Below are 16,697 nucleotides of genomic sequence, written 5' to 3'. Positions count from 1 at the left end.
CACAGCTTTCTCTTAAAACTTCAACCCCAATAAAACCCTTTGCTGAACACAATAGTTACTTTGTGTTTATCGGCTGCAGCTCTCAGCTCCCGCAGCTTCTTGTCCGTTGGCATGACTTTGAGCCCATCATCACACCACTGAATTGCTTCTGAATAATTACGCAGCTCGATACAACATTGGGCACCTGCACAATAACAAAAGAAAGATTCAAATTGTCTGTCATTTAAACAATCCCAGCATGTATTGTTTGACATAATGTTTCTCATACACAGTTACAGATGCAATTACATTGCATTCACACTTATGAACACTTTTATTTTACCAGAAGATGAACAGACAAAGTGTAACACTGCACACAATCATCATGTCGAGTCAGGAGTTTAAAACAAGTTAAAAAAACAAACATTGTGCTGCTATATTAATTGAGTTGAGCTTTATTAAAAACTGTGAAAGAGTCATGGTATGACATCATGAAACATTTCAATTATTAGACATTGAAATTACACAAGAGCACAACTTAACCAAGCCATGCAGCAGAAGACAAGCCCATCGCTGTCTGACTGGCACAATTATTGCTCTTCTTAGGTGACCATACCTCTGATTAAGGCTTTAAGGTGGTCAGGCTTGATCTTCTTCGCAGCTGCAGCATCAGTCAGTGCTGAGCGCATGTTACCTGTTAGGAAAACACAAAACCAACAAGAGCATATTCAACTATGAAATCAATTTAAATTTGAGGGAAAAAACAGTCAAAGGAAGTATTTGCTTAGTTGCTTTCTTTGAAAACAACCATATACTTTTCTTTTTGACACAAATGTAAAAAACAAACAAAAAATTGTTTCAGTAGAGAATAATGGGGAGAGCATTGGAACTTCAAATCAAAGGCATTTTTGTATTATGGACAAATAATTAAGCCTGACAGACTTATATAAAGAAATATTGTTTAAAACAGCTTTAAAAAAAAATAAGAGGATCTAGTAAAAGGACAATTGAAAGACAACGGAGATGCACCAAATATTCAACTGAGACAATATCATGATGAGCTAATACCTCTCCGGTTCCACTTCAGACCTAAAATGTGCTCTGAATGAATTTGTGCTCTGACATGATACATGGGCCTTGGGCTAAAGATGTCTTAAACTTATTAGATAAAGATTTGTGAGCCTCTTCTCTAGTCTACAGTAGTGCTGAATACTACAACGTTCTATTCAAAACCATGGGGGAGGTTCACCAGAACAAAATCCCAACTACTGCAGCTGCATTCAACATGAATGCAACTCACATAAATTTAAAAAGACTGTCATCAACAATATCTCTTCTGGAACCTTTTCTGGCTTTAACTACAATCGCCAGACTGCACATTTTAAAATTATTCCAACATCCCCAACCATTTACTCCTGGCTGTGTATACTGTGGCGTATAAGCTTTAAAAATAAATACATAAGTAAATCAATAACCCACCTTTAGCAAGGCATGTCAATCAGTTGTAAAATGTTTTGCACTGAGTTGTCTATATATCCATGTTGGCTTTCGTGCTGGGTTTGTAAAAACTGAACCTGTAACTATAAACATATATACAACAATCTTTCTAGTCATCTCAAGCTTTTGTTGAAAGTTAAAGGGCATGCATGCATGATTTTAAATTGTCTGTATGTGCAAAAAAGTGACATTGTCAGTCTCGCCTTCGCCAAACAATGATCAGATCAAGCTACTGAAATCTTAAAATAAAAAGCATGTTTACTATTATGGACGAGTGGAAGCTTCAGGTACACATGACAATATAGTTTAACAGAGCTAATATATATGTGTTTACCCAGATAGTAGTGTGCTGCAGCTCGATTGGTGAGAAGAACAACATCGAGATCCTGGTCCCCACATTTCTTCTGCAAACCTGCTGTGTAGGACACGATTGCTTTCTGGTAGTTCTTCTCCTTGAAAAACTCGTTTCCTTCATTTTTTAGGCTCATTGCTTGCTCTGGAAAACAAACAATCCCACGTTTATGGAGCAGATTTCAGTGAAGTCACCGTTTATTACATCCAACGGATCTGGGGAGGGAGCAGCTGAGGCGTGTTTACCGTGCGGAGGCCGGTCTTCGCTGTGGATGATGGACTGCAGGCAGGCCAGCTCCGGGAAGCTCTGCGGGTCAATGACATCCGGAGCTTTCTTCATGAACATCGGCACTTTATCAAACTCCTGTATGGGACGAACGCAGAGGTACATCAGTGGCAACATCCACCGAGTTTACTGTCCCGTGGTAGTACGTCCGGAGTTTTACCTGCTCCCAGTTGTCTTCACTGAACCCGTTTTTGTATCTCTGGGTTTTAAATTTGTCCATGAACGCGTCCATATCGTCGTCGCTGTCACTGTGTGCCGCCGGAGCCGCCATCTCCGATAAACTATATACTGTAACGCACTAATCTGAAGGACTGGAGTAGTTCGATATGAGCTTCTTGCGGAGTTCCACACGTCGTAGTTTTCCACCCATGTGCAATAACAGTACTGCACTGCCAGAGATCCGTGTGGAAACTGAGTCGCGTCCACTTAGTTCCGTTCCGGGATCCACCAGGCGCCAAGACGAGTTCTGAGTTGTGAAAACAGTTGAAACGCAGTAAATCACACTATTAAGTACTAAAAATTAATAGTATGATAATCTAACTATTTGCACAAAGCTATGTTGTTGTTGCAATGTATTTTCTCAGCTGCCAGCACTGTTTGTTGGGTGTTGCTCCATAATCTGGTACTTTTTTGAGATGAAGATGATGAGAAGCAGAAGCAACAAAACAGCTGGCAAAATTCTCGCAGGTCTTAAATATGTTATTAAAAAAAATGTGTTTGATGTTAGTAGTGCATCACAGGTACGGTGATTACCGCCTGACAATAATGTTTTTTTTTTTACAATAATGTTACATGCAGATAAACTTTCCTGATTTAGTTTGAAAAAAAAAAAAAAAAAAAAAGAAACCATCATCTTCCAGTATATAGAATTTTAGTGTTTCATGTGGATCAGGTATGAGAAAATCAAAAGGTGGTCTGCCAATAACACTAACAACTAAATAAGCCTACAAATGATCATGTATTGACATAATGTCCTTGATAAACTGGTGGTCATGTCTATTTCTTAAGTACTCTTACATTTACTTGCCTTGGATAGCACTCACCTGGCTGATGATCCCTTTACATTCCATCCTCGATGCAACTTACACTGAAACTCAGAAGGAAATGATGTCAGGTAATCCATCCACCTACTAACTCGCTTCTCAAATTTAGCATTGTCGCACACTGACAATGCCTGAAGGAACCATACAGCTCTGACAGGTTGCCAGTCTATCACAGTGCAAATGGAGTCTCACACCAGAGAGAAAATTCTGACTGAAAGACTTGTCTGTACTGTTAAGTAAGAAGTCTTCAATTTTAACAGATATTTTGTGTGATGAGACTGTTCACAACTTCATCTCCATGCATTACAACAGTAAAAATAGCAACTGTTGCAGTGGCAGCAACAACTAATGCTAAGGTAACAGTATGGCCATGGGCATGGAGGGGACAGCAGCTCTCCAGAGTTCTTGATACTACCATCATCAGTAATTTTAATAGTATCAGTAACAGTAACATTAGCATTGAAGAAAGGGGAAAAAACCAAACCCTTCAAAAGGTAAGCAACAAACCACCAAACAAGTAGAGTAGATACACTTGGCTCAGAGCAATATGATCCAAAATATGACAAATACATTTGCATAAATTCTGCCCAGGCCAACTTTTGCAGTCAGAGAAAACTAAAGAAGGCCATGTAATTTGGTCTTTAAAGCACAATCCAAGTTTTGAAAGAGGACAAATGCAAAGACAATTTCAGGTTTAAACTAACTTACCTGGGAAGCATGCTGAAAGACTTCCTTGTGACAAATATATTAACAGTTCAAACTCTTTATTTTCACTCAACAGTCTCCCATCACAAAACTATAAACTTATTTTTTACATTTCCCAAAGCACCATGATGGTTTTATTTACATATTCATGAAATACCAGCAATGATTTGTACCATGAAAGTTGATAAACAGATATAAACATAGATAAATCAAAAGAGCATTCATCCCGAAGACAATGTTTTATGCACAAAAACAAACAGCAGAGCTGTGGTTCTCGTCTTTCACATGAAACCCAAATGTTTTTATCATCCAAGAGCTATGCTGGACTAAACCTCAGTGTGTGAATACAACCGTTAAAAAAAGATTAAATGTCTGTTGGCCAGGTCCTTAGACAAGTATGGACATCATTCCACATTCAGTGTTGCTCATACTGTTTCTACTCTTCCCAGTAGATCTAGTAGTCCATCTTTACTGAGAAACATGGTTTCACCTGTCTGCTGACACATTACCTCAAATGTAGGTGGGTCCTCCAAAGCTCCCTGTCCCACTACAATAACATATGGGTAACCCAGTCTGCTGGCATCCTTCAGCCTCTTTCCAATGGTCATCTGTGTGCGGTCATCAAAAACAACTTCACCTCTCAAATGGGGCAGTGTGTTTCCCAAAGAATGAACCAGCTCCTCTGCCACCACTCCTGCTTCGTCTGCTTTACTGCCCTTTTTAGGTGGTAAGACACACACCTGATAAGGAGCAATGAGCCCTGGCCAGCGGATCCCTTCTTCTGTTGACATCACCTCTATTGCAGCAGCAAGAATTCGAGTGACCCCAAGACCAAAGCAGCCCATCTCAGCAATACTCGGTTTGTTCTGGGCATTACTAAAGCTGGCTTTAAATATATGGGAGTACTTTTTCCCCAAGTAAAAGGTGTGACCTACTTCTATACCCTTTGACTCTACAAGTGTTCCAGTTTTGCACTGGGGGCAGGCACTGATATCCGATGACATGGTCTCCACGTTGGCAGAGAAAGAGCAGCTTCCACAAACTAGAAGACGGTCTTCACCGATGTCTGCCGGCAGCTGGAACTCGTGGGATAACTTCCCACCAATGTTTCCCGTGTCAGCCTGCACCTGGACGCAGCGCAGTCCCAACCTGGCAAAGAGCTGCGTGTATGCCTGGCATACAGATTCGTAGGTCTGGTAAGCAGCTTCTTCACTCACATCAAATGAGTACATGTCCTTCATGTAAAACTCTCTCCCACGAAGAAGACCAAACTTTGGCTTTGGCTCATCTCTGAATTTCCGAGTGATCTGTGAATAGAAAAACAATTTACAATGTAATAATAATAATAATATTAAAAAAGAAAGAAGCACACACCAACAAGGAGCTGAACGCTTACTTGATAAAGAAGGAGAGGGAGCTGCTTGTAAGAGAGATTCGCCTGGTGGGCAATGAGAGTTGTCACCACCTCCTCGTGTGTGGGACCCAGGCAGTAATCGGCGTCGTGGCGGTCCTTCAGGCGGAACAGTTCCTTGCCCATCAAATCCCAGCGCTCACTGGTCTTCCACAGGTCCGCTGAACACAAACTGGGCATGTCTATCTTCTGACCACCAATCGCCTGCATTTCTTGATCAATTACTCTCACCTGTAAAATATCAGTGTTATTACATTTCCCCCAACAAAACAGTGAAACTTCTCACTTTTGCAGTCCAGGTTGAAGACTTTTTCTACTGAAAAACAAAGTATCTCTATAAATTAGGAGGGTAAATATTATACAAAGAGATTATCATAGTATGAGCTCAGAAGAAGTAATCCTCCTCATTTTCTATTTCTTCGTGTTTATATAATAACTTCCCTAAATTAAAATAAAATTACTGTTGGGATACAAATGCATGTTTCAAAGGGCAACCCATTGTTGTCTGATAGATAAACTATACTGTGTGACCCTTCAACACAGTTACATATGAATTATGGCTTTTATTGTGTCCCGTCATGTTACTCCACATTTGAAGGTGTGATGCAGCTGTCAAATATTTAAATTGATCAGTACCAACTTTTCAACACTGAGTACCAGAAATTTGAATTGAATAATATAAACTGTTGCCAAAGTTAAACACACTTTTGAGTCAATATCAGCTCTCAAACTATTTCTGGATATATCTGCATCTGAAATTTACTGTAAATCATTGTTTTTTGTTTTTCTTTTTAGAAATGCTCCCATTCATTCATTCATTCCTCCTCTTTTCTATTTGGTCCACAGGAGGTCACAGTGGCAGTATAAAGAGCAGAGAACCGTAGATAACTCCATTGCCTGCAACTTCCTCTAGCTCTTTTGAAGGGACTGGCTCATCAGCCGTACTAAACAAATGATTTCATTTTCTTACCCTCTGCATTACCTCCGAGTTAGATGTTCTCACGAAAACTGTAATTTGAGATGTTCAAACCACCTTGACTGGTCTGTCTAAATGTGGAAGAAGGCTCAACTCCTTAAACTTACTGTACCAACCTGTGGAGTTGTTCCACCATTAAGCTTTAGCACCATCTACTGCAATTCTAGAGGTGTTGCATTTAGTGTGTCAATCTCGAAACTTCAAGTCAACCTTCAATCATGGCTTTATAACACACCGTTCCACCAGCAATATCATGGGAGCTTACAATACCCACATAAAAATGAGACAAAACTCCAAAATGAAATGGGTTAACTTATTCCACAAAGGAAAAGGGAAGAGAAATAAAGCATCACTTACAAAAAAAAAAAGAAAAGAAAAGAAAGAAGCAAAGAAGGGGTATCACCACATTAAAACGAAAAAAAAATGAAGAAAAAAATAAAATGTTGGGTTACTTTTTGGCATAAATAATTCCTAAAATGAATGAGAAAACCTACCAGTTTCTCCATGGAGCGTACAGTGGCAGGAAGATAGTAGTAGCACCCTGGGTTGGATGGATGGATAAGCCCTGCCTGTTGCATGAGTCTCTGGCTCTTACAGGTCATCTCTACTGAAAGCCGGCTGTCTTGTCCCACATCCCGCAGGTTTGCGGGTTGGTAAAGGCGGGACACCAGCAGTGTGGGTTGGCTGCGTCTAGATGGAGACGGAGTCGCAGGGTCGGCACAACTTGAATGGCTCCTCTTAGGAAGGGTCAAGCCTCTGTAGAACCGGTGAAAGACCCTCTGCCACACTGGATATATTGCGGGCTCCATGGTAATTCCAAGTGTGCTGCTTTAACACAAAGACAAATTGTAGATACAGCAAAATGACAGTTATTTAGCAATCATATTTATAGAATCAACATTAAACAACAGAGCATTCAACATCCCAGAAAAGTTAAATAAACATCTTTCAATGGACAGAGGAATTTGTCTTTACATGCAAATCTCAGAAAAAATAACTACGTGACTGCCGGATGGGGTTCAGCTCAGAAAATGTAACTGTGCCTCGTGAAACTGATAAAGTTTGTGAAAGCAGATAGTAAGCACCTTGTAAATAGCGATGGGGGAAAGAGGGTGAGTGTTGGGAATCACTTCCATCATTAAACTAGTGACTGTACACAAAGTGAGACCAAGTCATCTGTCTGGAGGTTTGAGCAAAAGCATTGTCAGGTGTAAAGTATAAGAAGTCTGCTACTGTACGTAATTATAAACGCGTAGAGCGTCAGCTCACAAGAGGTCAGGAGCGCTTCCTGTAAAAGTAAAAGTCCAATATTAAGATAACAGATGAATTCCAGCTCGTCTTGAATGAAAAATCCCTCTTGTGTACTGAATGAACCACAGCTGATTCAGACATCTTCCTGTCTCTGAGAACAGCTTAGCAAGTTTAGCTTCATCCGCTAACACACGTCAATGTTATTATACCCAAGAGTGGTAATAACAAAAACCTCACCTCCACACAGATACTGACAGACGGTTCAGTCCGACTACAGTAAATAACTACATGAACATCTTAGGTAAGTTGACAAGCTGCTAAAGGTGAGCGCTCCGCAGCAGTCATGCTGCCCGTCCGTCACGGTCACTTCCTGTCAGCAAGCTGACGTGCTCTGCCGCCCCCTGCAGGCCTGGAGGAGAGACGGCGCTGAGCAGGGGAGGTACACAGCCTTTTCCAGCCACTCACAAGGATGGACCTTCCTTGGTTACAGTTAGGAAATTGTGCCATAGCGATTCTCTGTGTTGGCCTTCTAATGTCAGTGTGACAAAAACCAAGGAGGCCTGAAGAGGAACAGGATGTCCCAGCCCCTCATTTCAATCCAGTGGGTCTGTGTGAACATTTTGGATACATGATGTTGACCTTAAACTGGGCTGGGTGAGGAACAACAAAGCCCCAAACATAAAAAGGCCCTTAGGCTGTACATTTTAATATGATTTATTTAATTTTGATCCTATCTTATTGACATTTTAACTTCTATTTATTCTCTGCATTCTTTCTATGTGGAGCAATGCCGAAAAGAATGGCCCTCTGAGATTAGTAATTTCTGTTCTGTTGGATCTCTAAACCTATTTCGGCACTGTCCTTAATCCAGTGCAAACTAACATATAGTGAATGAATTACCTTTCTGAAATCAACTTCCTTATGGTCCTCATTAAACAAACTGTAAATAGGTCTGAATTTATTCAAAAACAGAAGGTTTGTTACAGTTGAGCTGCAATCTTTATTTTCTTTATTATTTTCTTTAATTATATATGATTCAATTTTAGTCCCTCAATTAAAAGCTTTCCTTTTGAGTTCAAACATACTGTAACCTCCATGTTTGGCACATTTCATATCAATTTTCTAAACATGGGTTTGTAGGGTTAGCATATTGTTAAAAATGTTTAACATTATTGTATTCTATTCTATGTGGAGAAATGCTATAAAAAAGTTCCCTGTCCTATTAATGAAGTATTTATATTTTATTCTATTATACAGCAAAAACATTGACATTTTTAACAATGATGTGATCTAGTTTTCATTTGATTCATTATTTACAGATCACATTCTCCTGGTTTGTCAGGAACAACCAGAAGGTGAAAATAACCTGTGGGCAGTAGAGTGCTCGTGTATGGGATGAAGATGGCATATAGTGTAATATCACAATGCAACTAATTGAAATTTCTGCATGTGACACATGGGATGCATTTCAGGTGACTTTTTTTATCACTTGTGGAAAGAAAAAAAACTTCCTCATACTTCAGTGTACCAGGTTATGTTTAAAATAATCAGGGTGTTGATATTGGTCTTTGTACTCTTTTCAACACTTCACAAACCTTTCAAAAGAATTTGACTGGGAATTCATGAAGGACTAGATGAGAGCAAAACAGACTGGTTATAAATGTTATCGTGTGCTTCTCTTCCTAAAGTTGCAAGAATATGATAAAGTCCAACATTTTTTCCATTAAGTAGTGTCAATTCACAATAGTACAACTTCACTGAGTGGATTCATGGCAACAAAGTCATTACCTGGTTTGGTTTTCAGTCAATCTTTTAACAATAAATAAATATTGTTTGTAGCTATACATGGCACGAGTGTAAATTATTTATTTTGACAACGGATACAATCATATATGAGGCCATATGTTATCCTGAATTTTCAATATTTCTATTTTTCATACAATGCAGTGAAAACTGAACAGCAAAAGAACATACTGAGTGACTACGGGTTCTGTGGAAGACAGATAAATTACGAAAAATGACGAACAAAATGGAGGGGCAATTTCTTTAAAGAAATATTGGCATAAGACTATTCCTAATGTTTTCCTTATTTAAAAGATGATTCATGTCAGGATATCACAGAAAACATGATGACAAGAGCATTCAACTTCAAAGCTCCAAATAAGCAGCAGAAAGCAGAAGAAAACCCTTTTTCAGGAAACCCAAATGAATATGCATCATAAAAAAAAAAAAAAAACTATCTTGACCACTCAAATAATTTTAGGCTCCAAACAATTTCTTTTCGGGGAAGCTTCCGCTCAGTAATAGTGTACCAACAAGAGAAAAAGTTGCAACCACTGTGAGGACGGAGCGCAAGGCTTTGAACCAGCTGGGATAAGTGGGTAGCAGAGCCAGATCATAATGTAGTGAGATTCCAAGTCCCATGATGACCATAATTATTGCAGGGGTTATGTTGTCGCTTATTAGCATGGTCATGCAGGCTAACAGAGAAGGAACCACACTGTTGGCCAGGTTAATCCAGTCAGGACTGGCCGGGCTGCTTTCAGGGAGAGCAAATCCCCATCTAGCTCCACCCAGAAAAGAAACGATGGAAGCAGCATAGGCTAACTGAGCGTAAGCCAGCTCCGGGTAGTAGTTCTCTGTCACAGCCATGAAGAGAGAGGGACCCACAAAAGGAATCAGCCCAGCAAAGCCCAGGTAGAGGGCTGGTTTGGGACTCTCCCAAATGTTCTTGAGGTCATAGCGCAGTAGATCCAGTTCTCTTGGAGGAGGTTCAGGCTTTGCTCGCTTCTTTAGTCTCACAGCAGAGGAATGGAAACATTCATTTCTAATCCAATGTGAAACACTGTTTGTCTGTACTTTTCGAAAGAGCTCAGTCCTGAAACCCAGCAAACTGGAAGAGTTCACATGGCCACATGCTGTTTCTGAAGATGGTAGCCTGTATGATGAGAATGCTCCACTGTGTGAAGATACGTTAAGCGTTGATGTCCAGAGTCTTTGTGGAGGACATGACCAATGCAACAACTGAAAAAGAAATTCAGAAAATATTACTAATTTATTTTGAAAATAATAATCTATTAAAATCAACTGCTGTAAAATAAGTGTGAGTTACCTTATGGGTTGCAAAGCTGCTTCTTCTGAGTGTGAAAGAGAACATCTAGTGAAGAAAGAAACAAGTTCAAGTTTGGGAAGAGAAAAAAACATCATTTAAGCTATGTCAACTGTTGCAAAGCACAACATTCATAGAAAAAAAGCTTTAAGTCACAATTTAGACAAGTTTCATATTCATTTCATACACAAATTCACTGAATAATGGATGCATTTTCAAGGAACATAAGTATACAGAAAATGGAAATACCTGTATGTGAGCATGTGGATTTTTTCAGTACAATTTCTAAATTACAGATGTTTTGGGTTGTTTTAATCTACAAAAAGGTAAAACTCAAGCATTTTGAAACAGAAAATATTGTAATATATTTAATTATCCATCCACACATCGTAGTTTTTCTTGTCCAGGTTTGCAGGTCACTGCAGTCCCAGCTGAACTCTGGGCGAGGGCCGATTGCAGCAGATCAGGTTGTCAGTCCGCGCGCGCGCGCGCACACACACACACACACACACACACACACACACACACACACACACACACACACACACACACACACACACACACACACACACACACACACACGTAACTTAGGGCTACTAATGAACCATACTCATGTTTTGGACTGTGTGAGGAAACTGGAGTACCACGACGAAGTGAGAACACACAGATAAACTATACACTTACTATGCAATAACAACGAAATAAAGAATTTCATAACATATATAAACACGAGCACCATAACAATGGTGCACGATGGCGTGTTGTCGAACTAATGTGGACTGTGTTAAAAACTCCGCAAACGGAATGAATGAAGACATGAGTACTGACCTTGAAGCAGCTAACGTTCCTCTCCGTTTACCACATGAAGCGAATGTACGGATACAAGACTTCGGTTTCAGGTTAAACAACACGGTAAGAGTCTTGCAGGCAGAGATTGCTAGTGGCGACCTCCTCCTGGAGTCGGTGCGCTGCTTTAATTCTTCCGTGTTCACTGAACGAAAAAACGTTCCGCCTCAATGAAACCAGTCACGCGAGCGAAAGAAGAGATGCTTCAAAAATGCTGAAAAAGCAACAGAGTGCAGGTCAAGGGACATATACAGTACTTTTCTGAAAAACTTAATCGCTGAGGTTATTATCGATTATTTTGTCATTCGCGTGTTTAAATAGGAATAAAGATAATGCATGCCTAGACATCACCGCATCGGGATTTCTGAAAATGTCCATGCGTTTGGACAGTGAATCATTTTGTGAAGATCACATTGAACGTATTTATGTACTTTCTTTTACAATTAATGTAATAAAACAACCGCTCAGACAAGTAGGAGACGGATACAAGTCAGCTTCACATTAGGTTTATTAGACAAATAACCCAGCAGGGGGCAGTCATGCAAGGACAGTTTCTTATGCGCGACAAAGTTTGTGTGAACTGATACTTTTAATTCGGTCGCGCAAGTAGAAATATCAAATAAGCAGTCGCTTTTCACTTTCCCATTTGTTGTCATTATTACTACTGAGAATACAGGATCAAAAATAAAATATCAATTTAATTATTTAATGAAACTTAATGATAAAAAAAATTAACTGATGAAATCACAAGTATTTTTGAAAAAAAATAACACAAAGAAGATGTCTTTAAAAAATCATTATCAGTTAGAAATAGGTGCAAAAAGAATCAAGCAGATGAATACAAAATTTAAAAAATAAAAATCAGACTTGCAAGCGTATAAAAACCCCTTATTTACGTAGCTCTGTCATTTCCACTGTAAATAAGACCCTCATCAGAGCCTCACAGTGTTGGGAAGCAGTCAGACAGCTCCATTGCTCTGCAAAACAAAAAATAAGAAAAGTATAATGTGCATTGCTGAAACAAATAGCTTTGTGGACTGATACTGTATCTCACATTATAGAAGTTACAGATCTTACATGAAATTAGAGATTGCTATATAACTAAGCATTAATCGGTGTATTTTACAAGGAAAGCATGTTTTTATTTTGGGTGACCTGTGAGATACTCACTAATCAAACAGCCTTTATCTGTGTCTTCAAATAACAGTGCTCTCTCTCTCTCTCTCTCTCTCTCTCTCTCTCTCTCTCTCTCTCTCTCTCTCTCTCTCTCTCTCTCTCTCTCTCTCTCTCTCTCTCTCACTCTCTCACTCTCTCTCTCTCACACACACGCAATGTAACTTTTATGTAAATGTCACTGGTTTACAATGTGGTTTGAGTTTTGTTGTCACTATAACAGTATCATCAAGAATTTGAAGGTGACGCACATCAGGGCAGAAAATGTTCACTGTGACCGGATGCATCACCATAGAGCACATAGAGCACACTTTCTCCTGAGAAATACCAAATATCCAGTTGATCACACACAAACACACACACGTGCATGTATGTGAGGTCATATTAGACACTGACCCCTCCACAGCAGCCACAGCAGTCCCCACACAAGGCTCCGAAAAGGCCATTCAGCACCTGCACCACACACAGCGCCATCTGGATCAAACCGAATATCAGCAGCATGGAAAACAGAGTCAGGTGCCAGGGTACCACATCACGCGGCGATATGCACTTTTCCCACATACTGGATTTGGATAGATAGTCCCTGGGGGGAGGTGGAGAGAAAGAAACAAATTTTTTTAATATGTAGACATTAAGTGAGGGTATCAATTAGTTTACATTAAAGATATATGCCTTGTAACTGAGAGAAACATGTACATCAATAAATGTAGAGTAAGCACAGGTGGTGTAAGCACAAGTTGAAGTGCCAACTGTATCCTCAAACATTTCACAATTCTGGATGTCTCACCCATCTGAGAACGGGTACTCCCATGTTGTTGAGTTGGTCTGGCACTTTGGTCCATTGTTAATGGCCACAGCAGAAATTATAACAGAGTAACCTGCCCCAAAAACACCAACAGCCGCAAAAAGTATAGAACTCAGCATCTGAAGACAGATAGAGAAAGTATAGCCAATCATAATCGATACATGTAACATTTTCTCATTAAACTCTCAATACAATGACAACAATGAAGTTACTCTCTGACCACCCAGAGACCAGGCATGGGGCCATGAATATGGCCAACGCTGGGTGGCTTGAATGTGTGTGGAATCTTTTGTTAGTCTTGTGTTTGCTGATTTTTTTTTACCATTTGCACTCACAGACCTACACATTGTTGGAATATTGATCTCTGTGTGTGTAAGTACAAAACCTGCTCTATGTGAGAAAATCATGTGAAACTGCCATCAGGGGAAATTCTCGCAACAACGATTGAATTCTCATTAATGTTTATGTGTGTGCTCACATTTATTACTGTGTAAATCATTGAGGATGTGCACACAGAGACTCGATGTTTGTTTTCTGTTACGTGCACAGAGTGTTCAGCCAACAGGTGACAAGCAGTAATACGCCAATGAAAAGTAATCATTAGAGAAGAGCTGCAACTGTTTCTTTGTGAAAAAAGGAATTATTTAATCTAGAACCATTAGGTAATTGTCACAATAACAAATATACACGAAACTTGCATTTTAATGTGTTTGTATGGCAAAAGATTATTATTGTAATTTTGATCAAGGGTGAGATGTTTTTTGTTCAAAAAGTTATCACAGTATCCTGAATAACTCATAATCCTATAGTAGCGTTGTTTGGATGCAGTTGTTTCACTCTATTGAATCCGTACAGGCAGTACAATTAGCACTGAAATGAATCCTGGTTGTGTATGTCCATAGAAATACACAGCCAGGTTGTGGAGGTCAGTAGTGTTTTTCCCAAGCCTTTTGAATAATTTTAGGAAACAAAACATTTTAGACCTTTTTGAATTTGTTTTAAGACAGCCTTTCTAGTCTCCTTGTTTTTTAATCTAATCTGGAGATGTACTTGACTTTTGAAAACCAGGCCGTAAACAATAGCTTTTATTATGTTGCAACATTGAAGTGAAAAATGATCTCACCGCAAATCTCCTTCCACAGCTTTCATTGCCACAACAACCACAGCAGTCATTGTTCTTCAGACCGAAGAAGACCAGGGCTGGGAAGATCATCTGCCAGCATGCCAAAAATGTAAATGAAAATAAGGGGAAATAATAAAAAGAAAGAAAGACAAAAAGTTAATACATATCTTCATGATATGCTGTTTATTCGATGAGCATTTGTAAAATGTCAGCAGATAATGACTTAAACAATTAAAGTTTCAGTATGAATAAGGAAAAGTTAGAATCATAATGGTCATTTACAACAGAAATGTATTAAGTTTGGAAAACAGCAAAAGCATCACAAGCACAGCATGTGTTGCCACCACTTTTATTTCCTGTAAACAGATTCAAAAGCAGAATTTTGCATCTCAGAAACATACTCACCAGCACTCCAGATCCCAGAAGGCCTCCACAGTATAATACTTCAACAGTGATTTGTGCGCTATCTGCAGTCTCCCCACCGGGGAAAAAGAGCAGGATGTTACAAAGCATACATGCAATTGCGAGAGGCATCAAACTGATCCCCAGACATTTGGCAAAGCTGCCTGAACACATTTTGGTTTGAAACTACAACTGCCTTCAACACCAACAAATTCTTGGGTCAGAAAATTTTCTTGTGAACCTTAAACCAGTCCACTTAGGCCTGTCTCTTAGACAAATAGTCCAAAAAATATTTTGAAGAATTGACCCAAATCCAATTCGGAATTGGGGAAAATGACAAATATTGAAATGTACTTAAAAAAATAAGAAAGCAGCTCTTGGTGTAAGCCTGCAATTGTAGCTTCCCAACACCTCTAAAAAAAGTTTTGAGTGGAATTCAGTAGATGCTGCTGTTTCACCTGCCCTGTTTCTGAGGATTGTTGGTTCTTCATTTGAGCATTTATAGTCCTCCCATCCGCCCCCTCTCCCGTTCAGGTTTACATAAGCCAGATGTGATATGGCAGTATATCTCTAACATAGAAATACACACGATGTGTAAACACACATGGAGGGCCATTAATGAAGAATAACATACCTGTGTATGCACAAAGACACATTATTGAAGACACAATGGTTAATAATCTACAGTCTGTTTTGTACCTAGAAGCAGAAGAGGAAGTGACAGGCACCTGGTCGTTATGGCACAGCCATTGTGACTGATTTGCATCTACGGCAGGTTTAGTTCTGATCAAGACAGATAAATTTCATACATGCATGAATTGAATCACTATTATAGATAGCTATTTTTCTGAAAAAATGTTTCAAACTTATAGGAGATGAAAGAAAAAGGTTCTTGTATTACCTACATCAGTAGTCTGCAACCTTTATGAGCAAAAGGGCCATTTTAGTGATTTTCCGTCAAGTTGTTCTGGAGCCGCTCATGAAGTTTCATACTTGGTTTTGATGCACAAACAAAAACTTTGTCTTATAATGCATTCATGAAGTTTTAACTACAGTTTAGAATAGGGAAAATTTATTACATTAAACCTATTTTTGTACCTGATTTTAACATTTTTGTTCCTGTTTTTCAAGCTTTATTTGTTGACACTTTTGAAGTTTTAGCTGTTTTAGCTATTTTACCTCTTTTTAAACAGTTTTGGTTGCTTTTTTTCCTGTTGTATTTCATTTTCTTATATTTGATATTGCAGATATTTCAGGTTTTTTAAACTGTTCTATCATTTTTTTCCCCATTTCTTGTGGTTTTGCTATTTTTCCCAATTTTACTTTTAATTTACTTTACCTTTTTTGAATCCCTTTTGAACAAAGAGTGACGAATCATACAATAATGTAAAAATAAGTCAAATGTTTATTCACCTATCATGTTGTGAAGGCTTCATGGAGCTGTTAAAGAGTGACTAAAGAGCCACACGTGGCTCCAGAGCCACAGGTTGCACACACCTGATCTACATGAAAGAAATCACATCATTTTCATCATTATATTCAATTGAGTCCTGATGTATTGCATAAAGTTAATCATGAAAGATGCTAGTTTAAGCAAACTTATATTTAGGTTTGGTCACTGTGTTGTATAAGAGAAAAATACATACTTATAGTGATGGGACAAGCTTAGAAAATTTAACGAGTTGCATTTTCTTCAACACTGTGTATAGCATAACACTCTCAATTCCCAGTGGAATCCAA

The 16,697-nt window shown here is 39.0% G+C and overlaps 4 protein-coding genes across 5 annotated transcripts in view; all 4 read right to left on the bottom strand.

Annotated features, from left to right (window-relative positions):
* ttc4 (tetratricopeptide repeat domain 4) overlaps positions 1 to 2,503 on the bottom strand; it is a 4,921-nt gene extending 2,418 nt beyond the window's left edge. Inside the window, exons 1-5 of the mRNA XM_030083175.1 lie at positions 2,274 to 2,503; positions 2,074 to 2,191; positions 1,811 to 1,972; positions 596 to 673; positions 60 to 184 (exon numbers count right to left, since the gene is read on the bottom strand). Of these exons, the coding sequence (XP_029939035.1) occupies positions 60 to 184; positions 596 to 673; positions 1,811 to 1,972; positions 2,074 to 2,191; positions 2,274 to 2,384 (594 nt within the window). The 5' untranslated portion in view covers positions 2,385 to 2,503. The remainder of the gene's footprint in view (positions 1 to 59; positions 185 to 595; positions 674 to 1,810; positions 1,973 to 2,073; positions 2,192 to 2,273) is intronic.
* A 1,407-nt stretch (positions 2,504 to 3,910) lies between these two features.
* pars2 (prolyl-tRNA synthetase 2, mitochondrial) lies at positions 3,911 to 8,657 on the bottom strand. Of its 2 annotated transcripts, none has more exons than XM_030083174.1 (4): positions 7,737 to 8,657; positions 6,743 to 7,076; positions 5,258 to 5,503; positions 3,911 to 5,168 (listed from the first exon to the last, which is right to left on the bottom strand). In XM_030083174.1, exons 2-4 carry the CDS (start codon positions 7,055 to 7,057, stop codon positions 4,287 to 4,289), a joined length of 1,443 nt encoding a protein of 480 aa, XP_029939034.1. In that variant the 5' UTR covers positions 7,058 to 7,076; positions 7,737 to 8,657; the 3' UTR covers positions 3,911 to 4,286. The 2 variants fall into 2 exon arrangements, with proteins under 2 accessions (XP_029939034.1, XP_029939033.1); XM_030083173.1 differs by having other exon boundaries at positions 6,743 to 7,073.
* A 753-nt stretch (positions 8,658 to 9,410) lies between these two features.
* On the bottom strand, positions 9,411 to 11,574 carry LOC115381660 (transmembrane protein 69-like). Its single transcript, XM_030083177.1, has 3 exons — positions 11,437 to 11,574; positions 10,612 to 10,656; positions 9,411 to 10,523 (listed from the first exon to the last, which is right to left on the bottom strand). Exons 2-3 carry the CDS (start codon positions 10,654 to 10,656, stop codon positions 9,759 to 9,761), a joined length of 810 nt encoding a protein of 269 aa, XP_029939037.1. The 5' UTR covers positions 11,437 to 11,574; the 3' UTR covers positions 9,411 to 9,758.
* Positions 11,575 to 12,413: 839 nt separating this feature from the next.
* LOC115381816 (transmembrane 4 L6 family member 4-like) lies at positions 12,414 to 15,131 on the bottom strand. The gene is made up of 5 exons (XM_030083432.1): positions 14,961 to 15,131; positions 14,556 to 14,645; positions 13,415 to 13,551; positions 13,024 to 13,210; positions 12,414 to 12,431 (listed from the first exon to the last, which is right to left on the bottom strand). The coding sequence occupies exons 1-5, from the start codon at positions 15,129 to 15,131 to the stop codon at positions 12,414 to 12,416; spliced, it is 603 nt and encodes a 200-aa protein (XP_029939292.1).
* Positions 15,132 to 16,697: the final 1,566 nt, after the last annotated feature.

Source organism: Salarias fasciatus, chromosome 23, assembly GCF_902148845.1.
Source record: "Salarias fasciatus chromosome 23, fSalaFa1.1, whole genome shotgun sequence".
Lineage (NCBI taxonomy): Eukaryota > Metazoa > Chordata > Actinopteri > Blenniiformes > Blenniidae > Salarias > Salarias fasciatus.
This window is presented reverse-complemented; position numbering and strand designations above follow the sequence as displayed.